Below are 17,061 nucleotides of genomic sequence, written 5' to 3' on the forward strand. Positions count from 1 at the left end.
TTTCTAAATACTGGCAGGGCAGTCAGCTTGCTTTCCAGACTCGGAGCGGCAGCCCAGAGTCCAGCCCAGCACAACTTGTACTGTAGTGTCTGCTCTTTGGTCTCTTTGCACCTAATACATGTCCCAAGGAAACTATTCCAGTGAAGGGCGATTTTTTTCCTCTTTTATCAGAATGGCCTAACCTGGGGGAGTTACAGTATCTTTTCAAGGTTACTTTCAGACTAACCTTTGCGATGGTAAAGGAACTAGTGTAAATCTTGGTATTTTGTGAAAATACTTCTTTGATGTTTATTCAAATATAAAATTATTTATAGACTTTTAACTTATATTTATGTAGCCTAATACGTATGCAAGCCATAAGAAACATTTGAAATTAGAGATTCAGAAGCCTAACGGTTGAAAGTTACATGTTGTGTGGGATTCCAAGATGTATGTATGATTTAGCGGGTAATCCTGAAATTATTAGAGGTGATGGGGGATAATGTTCTTTGATTTGGACAGGTTTTGAGCATGATTTCTGCTTCTGCGTTCCAGGGTTTGTGGCATTTTTTAATATTGCAATGCAAGTAACTATAGGCTCCATCACTGGGCTCTGGGCTCGTGGACTCAGCTTGCAGTGTAGTCCTTTGATTTGTCTGCTTGATGGGAGGGGAGGGACTTAGGTTCCATTTTTGTTCTCTCGTATAAGAGCCAACAAAATAAATATATTACAAGAAATGCCAAATGGTTGAGATGCTTTTCTATTCTTTTCTTGCCAGGAGCTTGATTTGATACTGTATTAGTAATTCTGAGGAAGAGAAAGGGCAAGGGAAAGAGAAAGAGAAAGTGAACATGTTTCTTTTGAGATCTTTCTTCTATTTGTGTGACTTATTTAATTTGCTAACATTATTGACATTTTTCTCTTACGTTCAGGTTCATTGCTGGTAGGATTTTACGACTACTGAGGGATTTTTATTTTACCTTACAGTTCACATGAAAATTTCATGGCCTTAAACATTCGGTTGGGAATTTAACTTTATTGCCAGACTTTATTTCTAAGAGATAGGTCAGTAGTTGCATGTTGTATTTTACTTAATAAGTATCAAATTAATGGAGAATACTATTCAGTGGTATCAAAACATTTGTTTTTCTTCACTTCTGAGTTTTCTTCTTTTACACTGTTTTGGCAGCCTGGGAAATAAATGATACTGAATTTTCTTCTTTTTCTTTTAAAGACTTCCAGCTGAACTCTCATCTCTCAACACTGGCAAATATTCATAAGATCTACCACACCCTTAATAAGCTAGTAAGTCAACCTTTTAAAGACGAATCTACCAGCTGTTTAAAGTAGTTGTTTTAAGTGTATTTGGTAAAAATTTAGATTACAGATACTAAGATATCAGCTGTTTATGAAAATGTTTATGAATTTTAAAACTTGCCATATGGTGTGTGATTTCTTGGTAATAATGAACATATTTCTTGCAGAATCTAACAGAAGACGTTGGCCAAGACGATCACCCAACAGGTATCTGTAAATGTTTGCACTACTTAAATTTAAATAAACTTTGTAATATAAAGTTATAAAGGAGAAATACTAGCTGAGAATGATCTGTGTTGTAATACACTAACAAGTTGTTACTTGGTTGAGGGTGTTTTTCAGGGTGTATGAAGGAAGCTGTGTTCTAGCTCTTTCCCAGTGTCATATCTCTGTTGGTGGGCCTCTGGTTTATGTCAGAGTACTTCAGTCCCTTTAAAGGGGCTGGGACCTCCCTAGTGGTTTCACGGTACTGTTTCTTTACTGAAGTATTTTAGTTTATACTAAAAACTTACTACAGTAATGCAGTTTGAAAAGTACTCCACAAATGCTTGTTGAGTTGAGATGAAAAATAATTTGATAGATGGGTGGGGTATTAGATGTATGTGTTGTATAGGTCTTGAGGATTTATGAATTGGAAAATTGAAACAATTATTATAAACAGTTCTCTAGTCCTGTGGTTCTTAAACTTTAGCTAGCTTGTAATCCTCTAGGGAGGGCTTGTTAAAACAGATTGCTAGTCTCCACCCCCAGAGTTTCTGATTCTGTAGACTTGGGCTGGGGCCCCAGAGTTTGCATTTCTAACAAGCTCTCAGATGATGCTGATGCAGCTGGTCAGGCGATCACACTTTGAGAACCACTTCTCTAAACTGTTGATAATCCCAAAGTTCAGAAACTTTTGCTTGATCTGTGGTTACATCTCTCAGCAAAAATTATTAAAATATAAAGTTTTTGAAAATTACCACAGTAATATGGGAACACATGCTTGTTGGTGAATTTTGAATAGCACAAAAGTGAATGGAGTAAAAAGTGACAGTCCTCCTTCTTTGTCTCCCAATCCAGCCTTCCCCCAGTACGCTGTTTAATGTTTATTCTTTCAGACATTTTTATGCATGCATATACTTTTATAGTACTTTTAAAAATTTAGCATCTGTAAGATCATAATGTACATATTATACAGCATCTTTCTTTTTTTCATTGAATGGTATATCTTGGAGGTTTGGGGATTTAGGACTCTCCCACCTTCTCCAGATTGGTTCAGAATCAATTGAAAATTAGACACAAGATGGAGATTGAAGTAACAGTTTGTTGGAAAACACAGCTTGGATGTATAGATAGAATGCAGAGGCTTTTCTGTATTTCATCTGAATTAGCCTGATGTGCAGTTGCCACCACAACTAGATGAGCACAGGCCAGCACACCTGCTGTCCCCCCTCCAACCCACCTGTTATGACAGCGGAGGAGTCTGAGCTTCTGCTGGTAGGCCAATCTGAAAGGGAGGTCAGGAGGGGCTGGGCCCTTCTCAGCTCTTTCTCTCTGGACCACTAATTAGATCAGGCACTCCTCCTTCCAGGACAAGGAGTGAGAGAAGGGGGGGGGGGGGGCAGGCAGAGTCTGTGCCAGGAGTGTTCTAGAAGGCGAGGCCACAGAGGCTCCCTTCCCCTGATCTTTCTGTGTCAGAAAATCAACTCAAGGGCAATCAAAAGCAATTTGCTTAATACAGTTTGAAAACAATGTATGCACATGGTTTTAAAAGAAATATAGAAAATGTAGAAAATAAAAAATGAAAGTTTCTGTTCCGTTTTATTACCCCCAGCTTTCATCCCCCACTAGTACTCCACATTTGACTCTCCAGAGGTAACTCTGATATCCTTATGTTTGTTTCCTTAATGATGATGATATTTCCCCCCCCAAACAGTATATATTTGTATGTGCCTCTTGTGTTGGTCACTCAGAATATTTTGATCTTTTTATAGTAGCACATTTATAAAGCATCTACTTTATATTTTTTGTCTCTGCATTTTTAAAGTTCATGGATATATCATAATGTGCTTCTGTAGTCTCCTGTTGATATACGTTTAAGTCTGTTTGACTCGGCTGCTACCAGTAATGCTGAAATAAAATTTGCAGGGCCAGTTTTAATAGTCAGAAGTAAAGCACATTTCTCTCCAATTCTGAACCAATATGTTGGTGGGCTCTGAGGATTTTTTAAACTTAAGAGTTAGTGCAATTTTGATTTAAAACTGAATTTTGTGTTGGTACAGCCTTGAGGTTGTCTCTTCTTTAGCTGAGGTAATAAAACCTCTGAGTTCTGAGGGGCACCTGGGTGGCTCAGTCGTTAAGCATCTGCCTTCGGCTCAGATCATGATCCCAGGGTCCTGGGATCGAGCCCCGCATCGGGCTCCCTGTTCGGCGGGAAGCCTGCTTCTCCCTCTCCTACTCCCCCTGCTTGTGTTCCTTCTCTCGCTGTGTCTCTCTCTGTCAAATAAATAAATAAAATCTTTAAAAAAAAAAAAAAACCTCTGAGTTCTGAATCTTGTACATTATGTAGTTAACTTTGAACTTTAGATTTAAATGAATATTGTTACTATAGTAATTTTATGTCTAAATATTTAACTCGAATGTGGCAATTTAATAACTGGAAGCTATAATTAAGAAAATGAAAGTGGAAAATGTATTTGGCCTCATGCCTCCTCTCTCACCGTTGGGGACAGTGGACACGTGTGATGTTTGGTGTGTAACGTGCTGGTGCAATGCCTGCTACCTCATACATGCCCGTCAGTGTCAGTTAGCATTAGTCATTTCTTAGAACAGTCCATTTCATTAACATTTCCCCATTTGGTTGTAGCATCACTTGTGATTACCATACCTGACGGAGTAGGCTTTAAAAATTAAACAACATAAAATCTGTTATGTTTGGAAATCTGAGAACATTAATCACCATAATGCTGCTTTGAATCTTTTGAAGCCCAATGGTAGTCTCAGCAGCATCTGTAAGAAACTGTATGTGGAAGAGCCAAACCTAAGTGCAAGAGAGGCTGCTGTGTCCCTTCTAATGCTTTTCTTTGGTGCTTTCAGTCTTCCTCCCACCAAGAAAAGAAAAAGAGAGAGAGACAGAGAGAGTTAATCTTGGACCAGTAGCCCCAAATCCAAATTATAGGGAATGAATAAAAAAAGCCAAATGGAGAGGACAAAAAACAATGAGTAAGAAAAAAGATGATAGATGTCAGAAGTCAGTATTTAGAAAGGAACGGAAAAATTTTTTTGTCTTAAATAGTAGGATAAAAATCTCACATTTAGACACTAATAGTTTCACTCAAACAAGCAAGTAGTTCAATGATCTGTTCAAGGAAATGAAAGAAAATATTAGGTACTGGAAAGGTGTTTTGAAATGTGATCTGTTTATCAACCCAAAATCACTATGTCTTTGTGACATTGTTCAGTGAATAGTGAGGTGAAACAGCTATATAAGAAGTACTGAAGTGGCAGAATGAACCATGTAAAATGTTATTAAGTGAAACAAGGGTATGATACAACCAACTCAGTAAAATGAAAAATTAGTGAGATTTTTGTCTTAGAACATGCACTTACACTAAGTTAGGAAAAGTCAGACAAATTCTCTAATTTTATGGACCTCTTGAGGCCCCAAAACAAAAAGATTAAAAAAGAAAAGGCAGTGGAGCATCTTAGATACATAGATACTGTTTATTAAGAATAACAGGTTTAGTTAAATTATCATCAAAACAACAAGCTGGATAGTCATTAAAGGGCCTTTGGTCTGATCCAGGTGAACTCGAGTTGCTTTTTGAAATAGATTTTGTGGGACCAAATATTAAAATAAATCAGCTGAAAGATGTTGGCAGTATTTCTAATTGTTTAATGTGGGAAGACTTCATTGACTACCTGATTTATTTGAAAATATAGGCAGTGAATAGAATATTTCATTTGTTCTCTTTAGCATCTTAGATCACTTTAGATCCCCTTCGGTGATCTGAAGTTCTTTTAACACTAAATCAAAAAGAAATGAACCTGAACTCAAGTCATAACTCTTGGGTAAAAAAATATAAGCAATTTTTATTGCCTTCTTAAGGACTACACACACACACACACACACACACACACACAGACACACACACACACACACACACACACCAGCATCAGGGTAGATTTCAGACTGATTGTCCATCTACTGTAGAGATATTGAGACTGAACACCAGAACATCAAGATAATATTAAGGAGTGTGAGTTACAGTTTGGGCTTGCTAGTTGGGATTCTTCTCCTCTTCCCTTTATTATTATTATCAAAAGACTTTTCTTCTTTCATATGTATCTGCCAAATATTTCTCATAATGTAAGATGACTCTAAAATCTTTTTCATCACTGCTTTTTCTTGGGTGATTGGCAAAGAATGAAAACTTGCAGCTCTCTGATCATTTCAAATGAATTTGGGGTTTCCTAAAGTTCATCTATTGGAAGTTGCTTTTCTTTTTTACCTAATTATTGATCTAGGAACTTTCCGGTGCTCAACTTTATCGGCCAATTTTCTCATCTGTAGAATTGGGACGGTAATAATACCTCTCAGATTTGTGAGGATAACTTTGGAAGTGCTTCAGCATTATTCTTTAAACTATCAGCCTTAACATTTTGCCTTGATCTGTAATGTCAGATTGATTGTACTTAAGTAGATACTTTTAGGGGGTTAAAATAGTCCATTCTTTGAAGTAGATAACATTTCATAACATTTTCATAAGTTGTTTTTTTAGTTTAAAGATAAAGTTTAGTTGAAGTAGATTAATTGATATAAATTCTGAGTCAGTAAAGCCTAAATTTAATGATACAAATAAATACAAATTTGTAAAACATTCATTTAAATGAATGTAATTTTTATTATAAAAAGACATCACAGAGTTATTTTAAGAAGCAAACAGTATCGAATATTTTTGTTTAAAAAAATCCTACTTGCCAGGAGACTTAAAAGTCGAGTGCTTGTTTTACTGACAAACAGGAAAAAAAATCTGAAATGATATACTATGTATTCATTGGTATTTTAAATATCTGGAAAGGTACTAAGGAAATGTACTGACTTTTTAAGTAGAATTTGATTTACACATGTTTTAGGAACACACTTATTTCACAAATATTTATTGAGAGTGTTCTGTAGGATTCTCAGTAATGTATGTATCTTCTTATTATTGTACTAAGATGCTCTATTAGTTGCTGTGTATGCACAGGTGAACCAAGTGGGGCCCTGCAAACCAATGTGTACTTTTGCATGTGCACTTAAAAAACCCTAGTTGTTGCTCTTGCTCAGGTAGGATCCCTGGAGCTATGTTGGGGAGAAGGGGAGTGGGTTTGGGGCACATAAGCCTTGAGTTGTGTGCTCTCTGTGTATTTTGCTGATTTGGTTCATGTTGGCAAAGTATTATAAATAACCTTGTTTTCCTCAGCATTAAAAAATTGCTTTTCATGTAGCCTGAAACTTTTCACTGTCATTATGGGTTCTAGGGTTCTACCTCTGGAGCTGTACTGTGTAGTCCTTTGTATCTTCACTGGGGGCTGAGTTTGACACATCTTTCCTCTGAGGCGGGATGAAAGGGTCAGTAAGCCAGTGAGTGCCTGAACTCCAGTGGGCACCGGGAAGGTGAACAGACGCCATTTCTTTGTGAAAGATGGCCCCCTCATAGCCACTTGCTTATGCTGACCATCAGAGTAGAGAGATCTAAGCAAAAGCCATCTTTTAACTAGAAGATAAAAATTTTATTTTTATTTATTTATTTATTTTTAAAGATTTTATTTATTTATTTGACAGAGAGAGACACAGCGAAAGAGGGAACACAAGCAGGGGGAGTGGGAGAGGGAGAAGCAGGCCTCCCGCTGAGCAGGGAGCCCGATGCGGGGCTCGATCCCAGGACCCTGGGATCATGACCTGAGCCGTAGGCAGACGCTTAATGACTGAGCCACCCAGGCGCCCCTAGAAGATAAAAATTTTAAATAAATAAAAGAATAAAATGCCAAATTGGGGCTCAAATAATGAGTGCATTTTACACAAACACAAGAAAAAGTGATTTGTGAAACTTTTCACAGAAAACATTCATCAGTAAGGAAGAAAATAAGAGAAAGTTGAAAAAATTAACTTATGATGTTTGTATGTTTACCAAAAATGTGATACTCTTGATAACTAGGACTCAGTGAAAGCTAGACATTATACCAGTTTGTCTATGAGGAAGTAGATAGGAGAGGAGCTAGTGGATTAACCTATATTGGTGAAGACATTATAAATAGTGTGCATTGTGCCATGGGCTGAGGCACTCAAGTGCATTTTCTCCCATGTTCTGCAGACACTGGTGTAAGGGGGAGGTTATTGCCACGTGAGATGCTCAGAACCAAGCCATGACAGTACTGGAAGGAAATGACTTTTTTTTTTTGTTTAAGAGAGAGAGGGAGAGTGAGCAGGGTAGAAGGGGGCAGGGAGGGGCACGGGGAGAGTGAGAGAGAGAATCTTCAACAGGCTCCATGCCCAGCTCGGAGCCCAATGCGGGGCTCGATCTCACGACCCTGAGGTCGTGATCTGAACTGAAATCAAGAGTCTGATGCTTAACCAACTGTGTCATCCAGGTGCCCCGACTTTTCTTTATACATAGACATCCAAGGAGGGGAAAGTGAGCTTTGACGTTTAAGACAGACCACTCTTTCTTCCTTCCTTCCTTTCTTTTTTTAAAATTAAAGTATAGTTGACATACAATGTTGTATTAGTTTCAGGTGTACAACATATTGATTTGACAATTCTATACATTACACGGTGCTCACCAGGATAAGTGTAGTTACCGTCTCTCTCCATACAAAGTTATTACAATATTATCGACTGTATTCTCTATGCTGTACTTTGCATCCCTGTGACTTATTTATAAGTGGAAGTTTGTACCTCTTAATCTCATCACCTGTATAGCCCATCCCCCTGGCCCACCTCCCCTCTGGCAGCCACCAGTTTGTTCTTTGTATTTATGAGTCTGTTTCTGTTTGTTTTTTCATTTGTTTTGTTTTTTAGATTCTACATATGTAAGTGAAATCATATGGTATTTGTCTTTTTCTGAAATACTCTCTAGGTCATCCATGTTGTTGCAAATGGCAAGACTTCATTATTTTTTTATGGCTGAATAATATTCCATTGTGTATCTATCTATCTATCTGTCTGTCTATCTATCTATCTATCTATTTATCTATCTATCTATGTATCTATCTATCTCACATCTTCTTTATCCAGTCATCTATCGATGGACACTTAAGTTCTTTCCATATCTGGGCTGTTGTAAATAATGCTGCAACAAACATAGGAGTCCATATATTCTTTTCAAGTTAGTGTTTTTTTTTTTTTTTGCCTTGGGTAAAGACCCAGCGGTGGAATTGCTGGATCACAGGGTATTTCTATTTTCAGTTTTTTCAGGGGCCTCCATATTGTTTTCCAGAGCGGCTGCCCCAGCTTGCCTTCATCAGCAGTGCACGAGGGTTCCCTTAGCTCCATCACCTCGCCACCACTTGCTATTTTTTGGACACACCGTTATTTCTGAGCAGTGTGGCAGGCTTTCCAGCTTGGCAGGACAGACTTTTACATTCTGCAACCCCCACCGCAAAGCATTCATGGACAAGAATAAATCTTTTTTTTTTTTCTTCAGAAGCTTGGGTCACTGTGAAGCTCTTTGGCCCTTTTTGTGTGCTTTAGTGTTGTTTATAAACAGGACCATTTTATAGGGAAGATGGGGTGTGTGTGGTGGTGGGCAGTACTTTCTCCACCTTTCCCTTCCAGTTACTGCTGCTATTGTGGGGGAGAGAGATACGGTGTGCCTTGTGTCTCCGAAAAACTCTCTGCTTCCATCCTTGGAAGGACAGGATCTGGTAGGGACCTGGAGAAGGGTGGCCGAGGGTTGTCTTTTTAGCCCTGTTTGGGGTCTGCTTCTGTGCTAGAGGAGGAGACAGGATCCTCGAGCTCATGCATCATTCAGTATCTGGCACTGGGCAGCCACCTCAGAGCAGGTTTCTAGAAAGAGCTGTCCACCTGCACTGTGTTGGCTCCCTCACCCACATCCCTCCGCAGCCCGTTGCAGCCTGGCCTCCACCCTCACCGCCCCCCTGCTGTGGGCCTTCCTTGCTCAGTCTGGTGGGTGCCTTCGCTCCTTCCCTGAGCTGACCTCGGGGTGCACTTGACCACACCTCCAAATGCTCTCTTCTCCTTTGGCTTGTAGGACATGACACTCTCCTAGTTTTTCTCCCTGCCCAGGTCTTTCTCAGCCCTTTACACATCCACCCTCGCCGGGGCTCTGTCCTGAGTTCTCTGCTTCTCAGTCTCTGCCTGGACGACCTCAGAGAGGCGACAGTAAATAGTGGCTGAGCGCTGGGGCTCTGCTGCCGAGCTGCTTGGTTTCCATCATCCACTTCACCTACTGCTTTCTGACTGTTACTTAATCTCTCTTCTTCAGTTTCTTCATCTGTAAAAATGGGGATGCTAGCAATACCTACATCGCAGGGTCCCTGGGAGCACTCAGGGAGTGCTGAGGTCCAGCCTGAGCACTGTCTGCGTACCTCCGTTCCAGCAGTTAGAACGTGTTTCTATTTATATCCCCAGCGTCTGTCTACACACAGTGCTTGGCACCTAAGCACTTATCGAGTAGACGTTTTTCTTCATAAAAATGCTGAGAGGGAGGTATCACAGTTCTTACTCTTTAAAAGATGAACCAGAATAGGTCAGCGATTCACCAAGCCACATAGTTAGGTGAAGAGCTAAAACTTATTTGTTGAATGCAGATCATTCAGACACCAGCACCCTTAAGCTCTCTCTTGTCCTCTGACTCAGTGAGAGCCCAGGGCCTTCTACCAAGGGACTAGTGGAAGGAGGAGAGACATAGGGGGTCCAGAATTCACCCCTAAACACTTCTGTGACCTTGGAAAATCACTTGGATGTCCGAGCTTTGATTTTTCCCATCTGTCAAGCAGAGATAATGATCTCTGCCCTGCCTGACATTCGGGGTTACTGCGGGACCCAAATGGCATATCTGGTAACACCTGTGCCAGGATGGACACGTTTTAATTATCTTATAACTGTTTTGTAATTTGTAATGGTTTTAGACCGTCTGAAGCAAGACTGTCTGGGTTTGAATTCCAGTTTTGCCACTTAACCTAACCTCTCCCTGCCCTCATTCTCTCAGCGGCATAGGCAGTAATGAGGCTTCTCTTTTCATAAGGCAGGTAGGAGGTGGACAAGTGAAGGCATCATGTAAGTGTTCAGAACAGGGCCTGGCTCACAGTGAGGTCCCTGTACGTGTTCCGTGTTGGGATCGTCTGTTAGTATATTTTAATATCTTTTACCAAATGAAGGTTTGCTTCTGAAAATCCTGACCAAAAGTGGCAGAAACAGACTAAAAATTATTATGGAAATTTTGCTCAAGATCCTGTCAGGCTTCTGTCCAAAAAAATCTAAATCCTGTTTTTCTAAGATCAGATACCCCTTGAAGCTTAAGAGTATTGGGACTGATGTGCTTGTTTGTATTTTAGATTCAAGGTTACTGGTTGATCTGGCCTTGCCTAATGAAATACACAAATGAGATAGCAGTGCAGTTCCTTTTGAAGGAACACTGACATATAAAAGAGACTGAAGCTTTGATGATTTACATTAGTGTTTTTGGAGAGTAAATGGAAATCGTGATAACTTCTGTTTCTAATGTGGTTTTGGGGGTGGGGGACATTAACTTATTTGTGTCATTGCAAGGTTTATTTCTCGACTATAACATTTTCCTAAAGAGGAACTAATAACCTTTTTTTTCACCTTATAACATTTACAGATAACATCTAAACCCTTTACGGTATAAGCCACGACTGTTCCCAATTTGGCGGGTGGCGTTCTCTGGGAATGTTAGGATGTGGCTAAACGTGCTGTTGTACCCTGTGACTCTTTGTCCCTAGGAAGCCTGCGGTCTTGCAGCTCTTCAGACTGCTTTAGTAAAGTGATGCCGCCGAGGAAAAAGAGGAGACCTGCCTCCGGAGATGACTTATCCGCCAAGAAAAGTAGACACGATGGGTATGTCGCAGAGACAGTAGATCAAACTCAATGACGTGTATCAAAGAGGCACACTTTCAAAGTGTAATTATCTTGTGATACTTATGTGGGTTTATAAAACAAAGCCAGATTAGGTAAGTCCGAGTTCTTAGAAATTGAAGTTTTGTCTTAGTTGACTTTTTGTCTTAGTGGATCTTAGTTGATCCACCAAAACTGGTGTAGAGTTTCTTCCTTTTAAGGGCTTGCCGTCTGTGCCCGTTGAGGACCACGGGATTGGTATGTATCTGTCCTCTAAGGGGTCTCACTCACCAAACACAACCACAGGAATCCGCAGTTGCTTTCGCAGGGGCCCTGGGCTGAATGGCCGGGGGGTGCTGTGGGGCCTGGACGCTCTGAGCCTGCCTGGAGTGGTGGCCGAGCAGAGGTTGAGTCTCAAATGAGTGAGGATTTGTTAGAAATCGTGAAAAAGAAGACTCTGCAAACCACTTCTCTTTCAGACAAGTGAACTGCTTAATTGGGTAACTCGAAAAGTCGTTAGGCTTGTTTATTTTAGGCATCTTTAATTCTTTCACCTCGATTTTCATGAGTCTTTTTTGCTTTGCTCTTTTTGTTTTTTAACAACGAACAAACATCGTAATTTCATTCTTTTCTGCCTTTTTTCCATTTTCCTCCATTCTGGCTCTGTAGGTTACTTCACTCAAGGGCCTGAATATTCACATCTATAAATCAAGGGCATTAGATGAGCTGTTTCTGTTTTTTCCTTGCCGTGATACTTAATATGCTCCAACTCGGTTGGAAGGATAGAGAGATGGACTCTGAAAATGTGAAAATGCTATCACTCTTCCTATACCAGATGAGCAGAAAATGTGATCTATGAGAAGATAGCAGTGACTGAGAAGACAATCACCAGCAATGTTTAGACCAGTGATTTTCAGCTTTGGGAAGCCAGGTCACTTGGTCACTTCTTTGGTGGTGTCGCTGTTCTTGTCATTGGAACTGTTAAATGCTAATAATCACATAGGAGTTGGTGACTATATATGGAGCACTTGCTACTTCTCACCACAGTCTGGGATAACTCCAAATGAGAAAGCTGTGTTAAAACTGGTGGCTGCGTTGCAGGAGGGGGTGAGGTCCTCTTACCGATAGCATTTCATTGGCCACCCAAGGGATAGGGGTCTATAGCTTTAGCTGAGTTTCATTCTTGGTCTTTTTTAATAAACAACGTCATTTACATACCACAGCTTTCATCCACGTTAAGCGTACAATTCAGTGATTTTTACTAAGTAGTTAAGAGTTACACAGCTGTCACTACAAACCAGTTTTAGAAGACCTCTACCACCCCAATGAGATCCCTGATGCCCATTCACAGTCCGCTCCCCTGTTCCCACCCCCAGACCCCCGCAACCCCCCATCCAGCTTCCATCTACAGATTGGCCTTTTCTGGGCATTTCATGTGAGTGGTGTTTTTGTGTCAAGCTTCTTTCACTTAGCATGATGTTTATGAGGTTCATCCACGTAATAGCATGTATTGGTATCTTTTTTTATTTACTGAATGGTATTCAATTGTCCTTTTTTATGTAGAGCACTTTGAGGCACTTCATTACAGCGTCCTGTGTAGGTCTCCATGTTGTTGGCCAGGTACAGACTGTGAGCTGAGAATGTCTCGGCCCAGGATTGGAAGCTATATGTTTGACCCCTTGGCCAGTCCCACCTTTGTTTCTGGGTAGTGTGGCTACCTCTTATAGAAGAAGTACAAAACTGGTGGGGTTGTTTGCAGTTTCGGTATCTTAATACCCTATAGCCATGCTCGGTATTAAAACCCAGAATCTCTAATCAGGCATACATACAGTTATTCTGGTGAATATCTAGGTCATGAATAAATACTTACTAAAATGTAATTATGTATGATCTTTGTAATATATAATATAGAAATTAAAACTGTATTCATAAGTGTTTACATATACATATGCATACACACACCTGTTTAGGCAATTTATGTATAAATGAGGGAAAGAAAAAGTATTTACTCATAATTTTTCTATTAAAATGACTACTTTAAAGATCCTGCCTTCTCTCCCCTCCCCAGATAGGGAACATCTTGGTTCTTAGCTCCCCCGGTCATCATAAAATACAGAATTCCTGCAGAGAGTCACACTGTTGCAGGAGGAGACTGCCGTGCTTCCTGACTCTGTTGTGCAGCTAATGCTGGGTGTTGCCACACCAGCGGGGCACGACAGGAGAGGGCCAGAGGCCAGGCTCCTCTACTTCTCTCTCCTGAGGCTTTTTTCCCTGGACGCTTGGACATAATTTGATGTTTCTTTTTATTTGCTTAATGTTCCCTTGATGTGTCCAGTACTGACAGGTTCTTCCTTAGACTGTGTTCTGTGCCCACCCTGACTTGTAAGACATGAAAGTCAGGAGAACTTAATGCAGAGACGGGAGTGAGTTCTAGGGTCTTCGCTGGAAGGAAACACCTTAGCCATTTCTGGCTGTGTCTCACTGTATCACTCTGTAGTTCATTCTGGCTAGTGAGGTAGAGGGGGGACTCGATCCCAGAGTCCCCCCTCTACCTCACTAGCCAGAACGAACTGATTACTTGTTAATGAGAGCAAAACGTGTATCAGGTATTTACCATTTAATTCTGTTTTGGGTCTGACTGTGTTTAAAACTGTAGTTATAAAAGCTGAAGCTTCCAAATGCAGGAAGTAAAATGTTTAAAATATACTGGAAATACTGATTGAATAGATGTCTGGTTTGGGTAAAAGAAGAAAAACTGTCTGCTACTTAACAGAAACTCCGCATCTTTAAATAATTTCAGACTCCTTTTTCAATTTCTAGCATGTATAGGAAATATGATTCAACCAGAATAAAGACTGAAGAAGAAGCCTTTTCAAGTAAGAGATGCTTAGAGTGGTTCTACGAATATGCAGGTAGGTCCTCATTTAGATGATCTGAGACCGTCCCTTATGAAAATAAGGACTACCTTAGGGAAGATTAAAGAATTTTAAAATGTGTACTTTTCTAATGTGGTTTGTGTGCCGTCTCTCCCCGTTTGAGGGAGGGAACATAGTTGAAACAAATCACCAAATGTCCTATTTATAGCCAGCAGCTAAGCCAAAGAATTCAGAACACTAGAAGGGAACTGAAAAGATGAATGCACTTGGGAGAAATACTCAGGATTGCTAGGAAACCTATTTAGAATGCTGGTAGTGGGTGACTCTTTGGATTGGACATCAAAGTTAAAATAAGCTTTGCTGCTTTGAACCCTTATGTGCAATGGAATTTCTTATATTAAGTGTCTATTCTGAAAGATTATTTGGCAGAAAATGTTTGTTTTGTCATTTAAAATGTCTTAAATTCAGTCCTATTTTTGCAGCTTACAATAGCTGGTTGGATAATATCAGACTGAAATCCAGGGTTGTTTGTCACTGGTTGTGTGCGGTATAAAAAGAAAAGGAGTGTTTCCAGACAAGTTTGAGCTGAAGGCTCTTCTATGCCTCTTCTTTGCCGTGTTTCTGGCGCTCTCATAGCCTTTACATTTGATGATTTTGGCCATTTTCAGACCGATTTTCCTGTCCTCTGTCTCTGCTCCCAACTAGGTTTCATGGGCCTCCTGTGGTCTTATTTAAAAAACAAAACAAAAGCAAAAAACAGATCAGACCAAGTCATTCCCTAACACTCCGCTCCAGGCTAGCCTCCTGAAAAAACTCCCTGCTCCCTCCAGGTTGAAAGAGAACTGACTGGCTCACCGCCGCCGTCCCTCCACCTGGAGTGTTTTCTCACCGCTTTGCTATCAGACGATTCTTGCTGTACATCTTCGAGGCCCCTTCATTAGCTTAACAGCCTGCTTTGTACTCACACAGGACATTTTCCTACCTGGCTCGCATGCCCTTTTATTAGGTGTCCAAGCGGGGGTTCCTCCTGTGGTCTGATCTTTCCGTTCCCTCCCCCTTCCCCCGCCCCCCAACCCATCCCCTACCTCACCCTATTCGTTTTCTGATAAGAACCTTGCCCCTTTAGCCACAGAAGTTGTTCCAAGGGCTGGCAGGTAACTCAGGCCAGGCCCATCAGATAAAATTCCCCTGGGATTTTCAGATTGCAGCTAAGAGAAGAGCATCTTTCTCTTCCGGTGGTAGACTTGAAAGGACGTGATCCTGATTGCTGTAGGTCTTCGGATTTTCGTGAGCTACTCCAATATCTTTCTAGTGAATTAATTCTCCTTCATTACTTGAACTAGTTTGAGCTGGATCTTGTTTGCAGGACAGGGACCTTAGTACAAATACTTACATAGGGGCGCCTGGGTGGCTCAGTCGTTAAGCATCTGCCTTCGGCTTAGGTCATGATCCCAGGGTTCTGGGATCGAGTCCTGCATCGGGCTCCCTGCTCAGCAGGAAGCCTGCTTCTCCCTGTCCCACTCCCCCTGCTTGTGTTCCCTCTCTTGCTGTCTCTCTCTCTGTGTCAAATAAATAAATAAAACTTAAAAAAAAAACAAATACATAGTATCAGAATGTATGTGTTTCCATGTTATATCAAGAGAAAATGAATCTCTCGAAGACATTTTGTATTCCTAGGAAAAGTGGTTGACACTTTGCCAGGTGTTCGATACATGGGTGCTGAATGAATGGTTTTCTCATATTTGTATCACTTTGTGAAGGTTTTTTGCTTTCTTATCTTGGTTCACATTGATTTTTATGAAGTGGGTTATGAAAAGGAAGTTTTAAACAGACAAAAAGTACGCTTAATTCTACCATCAGAGCACAGCTATTTTGATTCGTGTGTGTGTCTTCCTTTATAAGCAGACATCATTTTTCCCTGGTACGGCCACATTTCTGTGTCCTTTAAAAAGAGAGCAGGCTACAGTTTTCCATCTTGTTTGCTTTTCTCTGGCTCAGGAAGGTGACATTTGGGATAAAGATTAAGCCACATTCTTTAGGTTCCTTGAGATCCCTGCCAGGTGGTTCCTTGCAGTTCATCCCTACAAAAAGTTTTTGTGGGTTTGGCTATCCCTGTTTTTACCCCCACCCCCATTTTTTTCTTTTCCTGTGTTAGTAGGGAAAATGGCTTGAAATTGGGAATAATTAGGAGCTCCAGCTGATACCTGCTTTCACTTCTAATAGCCCAAACACATGAATAAAAGCTGTAGATCATTACTGAAGAAAAGCAAATGGTGAGATGACTCCGGGGCGACTGTCAGGTTGTGCTGTGGGATGAGTCTGCCGGGGCAGGCTGTGAGGCAGGGCGCTAGCTAGCAAGAGGAAGGCTTTACCCCCCGTGGTGAAACCCGGTGGTGAGTTTTGTTTCCTTAGGAAAGAGCTAGCTGGCCTGGGCTGATTCCCTGCACTTTAATCCGAGGTGGGTGGAGGGGCGGGTGGAGGATGGGAGGGCCCTGGTGGTGCGCTTGTCTCACATGGGTGCCCCTTCCCTTCTTCCCAGAGTTCTCCGTTCCACTCCTTACCCTGCCCTCCACTGCCCTGGCTCCTGCAGCCTGAGTCCTGCTCCTCCCCGCTTCTCCCGGGCCAGTTAGCGCCAGCACTCCTTTACACATTCTAGGGTGCAGGCTCTCCCCTTTTCAAATCCCGATCACCTCCATTTCTGGTTCTCAGAGATTGAATAAATGAAACCTGCTCCACCGGGAGCTCTTCCTCCGGGTCTCTGTGGCTAGAGGTTTGCTCCCTTTTGTACTTTGGTATTTGAGTTCTTGGTGACTTGAGAAAGGAAGGTG

At 41.1% G+C, this 17,061-nt stretch overlaps 1 protein-coding gene across 3 annotated transcripts in view; it reads left to right on the forward strand.

Moving 5' to 3' along the window:
* Window positions 1–17,061, forward strand: part of DCUN1D4 (defective in cullin neddylation 1 domain containing 4) — a 69,460-nt gene that overhangs the window by 18,476 nt on the left and 33,923 nt on the right. For all 3 annotated transcript variants that reach the window (XM_032400343.1, XM_032400344.1, XM_032400345.1), the window contains exons 2-5: window positions 1,215–1,285; window positions 1,465–1,504; window positions 11,246–11,360; window positions 14,178–14,269. In XM_032400343.1, coding sequence (XP_032256234.1) covers window positions 1,215–1,285; window positions 1,465–1,504; window positions 11,246–11,360; window positions 14,178–14,269 — 318 coding nt within the window. The remainder of the gene's footprint in view (window positions 1–1,214; window positions 1,286–1,464; window positions 1,505–11,245; window positions 11,361–14,177; window positions 14,270–17,061) is intronic.

Source organism: Phoca vitulina, unplaced genomic scaffold (genome assembly GCF_004348235.1).
Source record: "Phoca vitulina isolate PV1807 unplaced genomic scaffold, GSC_HSeal_1.0 scaffold3, whole genome shotgun sequence".
NCBI lineage: Eukaryota > Metazoa > Chordata > Mammalia > Carnivora > Phocidae > Phoca > Phoca vitulina.